This window comes from Capsicum annuum, chromosome 7 (genome assembly GCF_002878395.1).
Source record: "Capsicum annuum cultivar UCD-10X-F1 chromosome 7, UCD10Xv1.1, whole genome shotgun sequence".
Taxonomy (NCBI): domain Eukaryota; kingdom Viridiplantae; phylum Streptophyta; class Magnoliopsida; order Solanales; family Solanaceae; genus Capsicum; species Capsicum annuum.
In genome coordinates, this window is record NC_061117.1 from 224,567,821 (window position 1) to 224,572,154 (window position 4,334).

General features: G+C 34.4%; 2 protein-coding genes across 5 annotated transcripts in view; both read left to right on the forward strand.

Annotated features, from left to right (window-relative positions):
- The first annotated feature begins 2,547 nt into the window (after positions 1-2,547).
- Positions 2,548-4,334, forward strand: part of LOC107878768 — a 6,606-nt gene continuing 4,819 nt past the window's right edge. The window contains exon 1 of one of the 4 annotated variants that reach the window (XR_007042597.1): positions 2,548-2,975. Coding sequence is in view for 1 of the 4 variants with exons in the window: in XM_047393354.1 (XP_047249310.1) it covers positions 3,451-3,733 (283 nt within the window). In the remaining 3 variants the exon portion in view is untranslated. The other 3 variants (XR_007042595.1, XR_007042596.1, XM_047393354.1) reach the window with 3 other exon arrangements.
- Positions 3,998-4,334, forward strand: part of LOC124885313 (probable isocitrate dehydrogenase [NADP], mitochondrial) — a gene marked incomplete in the record, with an annotated part of 4,284 nt that continues 3,947 nt past the window's right edge. Inside the window, 1 exon segment of the mRNA XM_047393353.1 lies at positions 3,998-4,334.

Sequence of the window (4,334 nt, forward strand, 5' to 3'; positions counted from 1 at the left end):
TACTTGTGGACCATTTTTTTCTCTCTATTTTGTACAAACACTTCTTTTTCACTCAAATACATAAGATTGTAAAGATGCCATGTAGACTCCTTCCCTAGCCATATATTAGCCATGGAATTGTTGTGGACCCCATAATTGCTTTCACAACACTCATGTTCATGTTTATGTTCAAATCAATTTGTGTGCATCTCAAATATTTCAATGAGTATATGTTGTGTTTCACCTCGTCCTTTGCCCAACCAGGCAGATAGGATGAAATCACCTAACAAAATCATTTTATACACATCTCCCAAAAATCTTAAAATTTTCATACGCCAACATGTCCGCTTTGGTACTTAAATACAGTAATCATCGTATGTTATATCTAATAACAAAGTTGATATATCTTTTTAGCGTATATATGTGTGATTAAGAAACACCACTTCTCATATCTAATGAAGTATATGTTATCCTAAACCATAATGAGATTATAGACTCAAACATTTCCAAATCTCAAATAATACAAACAACTGGGAAGGTAGCAAAAGTCTTTCCATGCACCCTCACAGCCACCAGAAAATGTATAAGTGCTTTACAAAACAAAAAAGAGATAATATCCAATTACCTCCTAGGTACAACACACTGAAGTGTTTACGTAGCCATACGTGTGTGCTACGTAAGGGTGTTAAAATTATATTTTTAATTAGTTCAGGGGTTATAGGATCCCTTTTAAATTGAGGTGTGCCATAGCCTTTTTGGGTATAGTTCAGAGGTAATTGAGTATTTTCTCAACAAAAAATGATAAAGAACAGACCATGCATAACTTGGAAGTTAGTATTTTTGGTAAAGATCTTTATTATTGTAATAAAGGAATGTAAAAGGTCTTATACGATTGTTATAGATCAGATGATAGTCATAAGGACATGAGAATTTATTACCTTGAATGCGATTCAACAACACAAGTAAATACACTGTGAGAAGCTAAGTTGCTCGGATTCTTCAAAAACGTTGCCACACCGTTGAAGGATTCGACACGCACCCGTAGACATTTTTGAAGAGTCCGAGCAACTTAGGTGAGAAGTGAACTCTTAGCATTTATGCTAGTAGCACCAGTTCTCCTGTTTGACAAGCCCTGTAATAATAATGAAGATTATGAAATACATTTTAAAAAATTATCTAAAAAAAAAGAGAAAAAAATATCTCATTTTTACAAGAAATATTTTAGAATTTTGAACTAAACAACTCAAACTTTACATTAATAAATAAATTTTAACAATAACATCCAAGTTAATGCATCGCAAATAAATAGCTAATATCTTATTGACTAAAATTAATCCTTACTTTTATTAATAATTATATTAATCTGTGAAGTTAAAGGTTATATGTATTTTAAAAATACTACAACTATGCAAGAACAAATAAGACAACTCTAAATTATTATAGTAGTATTTTTGTAATTATATTTGGCCTTTTATTAAAACTTGAATTTATGCCACTAATTTTATTGAGATGCCATTGGAATACAAAAAAAAGTTCTAAGGTTGGTATATTGTTCCAAAATAGAAGATCGGATAAAAGTTCCATTCATTCAAATACGTGGATGTTTAATATATTAAAGACAGTGACGAATGATTAATAAATGCAATATTCTTGTGCCTCATACAATGTAATAAGAAAAAGTTGCAGTTTGAACTTATTACATTCTTCATGCCAGAAACATGACGAGATATTCGATGATATCAATGTAATTTAAAGACACCAGTTCTCACATCCTGATCTGAAAAGTGAAGTCAATAAAAAATTATTATTATAGAATTATCAAATATTCGATGATAAATCAATGTAATTTTCTTCTACCTGGAGTTTCACTGACTAGTATCAACATGTCAAATGTAAAACTGTGTCCGGATATTGACAAAGAATCATATCTGGGCAACAATTTCACCTTCTACCTCGTCTTGGTTGGTGGCCTTATCCTCACTATAACCTAAATAATCATTGCAGGATGATAAGGTCACAAATTATACTACTTTGCATTATAGACTGTTTGCAGGATCATAAGGTCACAAATTATACTACTTTGCACAAACAGAATAGGTTATAGATTGAAAAACACTGTAGTGAACGACAAAAAAAATCATGAATCCAGAAGATATGTATGTCAATAAAAACAACTATCAATCGTGAAATAAATCTTCCATTTTGTTAATCTATCTTATCTTTGTTGCACATTCGAAGTAAACTGATCTTACAGGTCAAATGAGTTATTTCCTTTTGCACTTCCATCATCATTCAAAAAATTAAATTTAGTGATAAAATGCAACAACAATAAACCCATTATAGCCCCACGAGCAGGGTCCGGGGAGAGTAGAGTGTACGCCGATCTTGATATTCCCTTAATTAGCTCAAAGAAAGAAAAAATGCAACATTTTTTTATGACCGTGGTATTCTGGCCAGCTTCCGTGCACCTCGGCTAATTCCATGGGATATGTACCACTTCCCACCAACAATAATTCAACGGGATACTTGTCACCTCACACCAGCAACTTAGCGATGGCTCTCCACCAAGGCTACGAACGATGGGAAGAAATCTTCCAGTGTTTTTTTTGCCTTTGCTGGGATTCGAACCTAAGACCTACCAGCCTTGATCGAACTAGGCATCAAACAACTGTTAAATCTTGCGAAAAACCACCGCAACTTTTGATAAAATGCGAAATAAAACACCCACCCCGCTCACTTCTTTTCTCCTTGTTTTTTCGGCGAAAGATAGTAAGACTACAAGAAGGATTTTATGGAGAAGGACCACATGAAAGCACACCATGAGTTTGAAATCTGACCAAGCACACAAAAAACTTGGTAGTTAAGTGGAGAAGGATAAAGGGGCGGAGCCATTATTATTCACCTAGTTTCGAACCTTGCTTCATTGGCCTTTGGTAGTAACTTATTGATTGTCTTTGCCCTGTGGTCTGGATGCGCCTTGTAAGCTCTATATTCAGGTCTTCTGATTCCTTATTATGCTAAAATAGTCTAGGGGTAGTGCAATGATACATTATAGTTTCTCAAATATCACATCGCCAAGACTCTAGATGTTTATGTTTTTAGCATTATTTAAGTATTGCAAGTTACAACTGTGTTACACGAAAATGAATCAACTGGACAAGTTAATTAGCTTTGCCATATCAGCAGTTAGTTACGGGCTGTTGAATTAGTTAGAAGCAATTAGCGAATTATATTCACTCTCATTACTTATAAAAGAAATTGTATCTACAAATTCAATCATCAATTGAACAATAATACAGTTTTCCTAATTGAATTCTATTTTCATCTTCTTCTCGAATCCACCCCCATAGCTGATTACTCGAGTTTTCTCCGTAAAGACTCCTGTCCAGCTACTAAAAACTCGGATTCCTCGGTGAATGCCTGCATTTTGGCTATCATTGGTATCAAAGACATCCTTTCCTTGGATTTACGATGACAAAGACAACAAGATCTTCAGAGAATTCTGCTTCTGAAGTGGTTGAATTAAGAGAAATGATGCAGAAATTGATTTCAGAAATTGGTGTTCTTAATGGTGCAGTGGAGAAATTGAAGAAATTGAATCAAATGGTGATGGAATTAAAGGAGCAACTAGAAGGGAATCAAAAGGATATTACTCCTACAACAGATGAGATTGAAACTTCAGGGGAAAGACTGTCGAGAGAGAGACAATTGGTGGAAGAGCCCAGAAACAAGAATCCTCTGGGTTACCAACAAGGTATAGCTCGTTACTCTAAACTAGATTTTCCAAGATTTTCTTGAGAGGATGTGAGTTCTTGGTTATTTAGAGTGGAGCAGTTTTTCGAGTTTGAGGAAATTGCCGTGGATCAAAAAGTAGGACTAACAGCAATACACTTGGAAGGTGAAGCTATTCAGTGGCATCAATCCTTCATGAAGTATAGACAATACATTCAACCTCCATCTTGGAATGAATATGCGGTAGCTTTGGTGGAAAGATTTGGGGCAGGTTCCCCAAAGAAGCAAGTTAGTTTTCAACCCTATAATCCTTCTCATTTCTATCCATAAGAAACTTCTATTAAGAAGACCTCATATACTTGCAAGGTTCTCGATGAAATGCCTAAAAGAGATTTACATGTAGATTCTCTGGATAGTAGTACTGTTGACATAAACAATGAAATAGAAAAAATTGAAGACTTGTTTCTTGATGTGTTCTATAGAGATACTGAGAGTGATGTAGATTCTTTGGAAGATTGGTTTCTCAATAAGGCACCTTCTATGGAAGATAAGAGCAATAAAGGGGATTTTGGAGGCTTTGTTCTCGATGTTCTTTTCATAGAAAATGAGAACAAAGTGTTTGC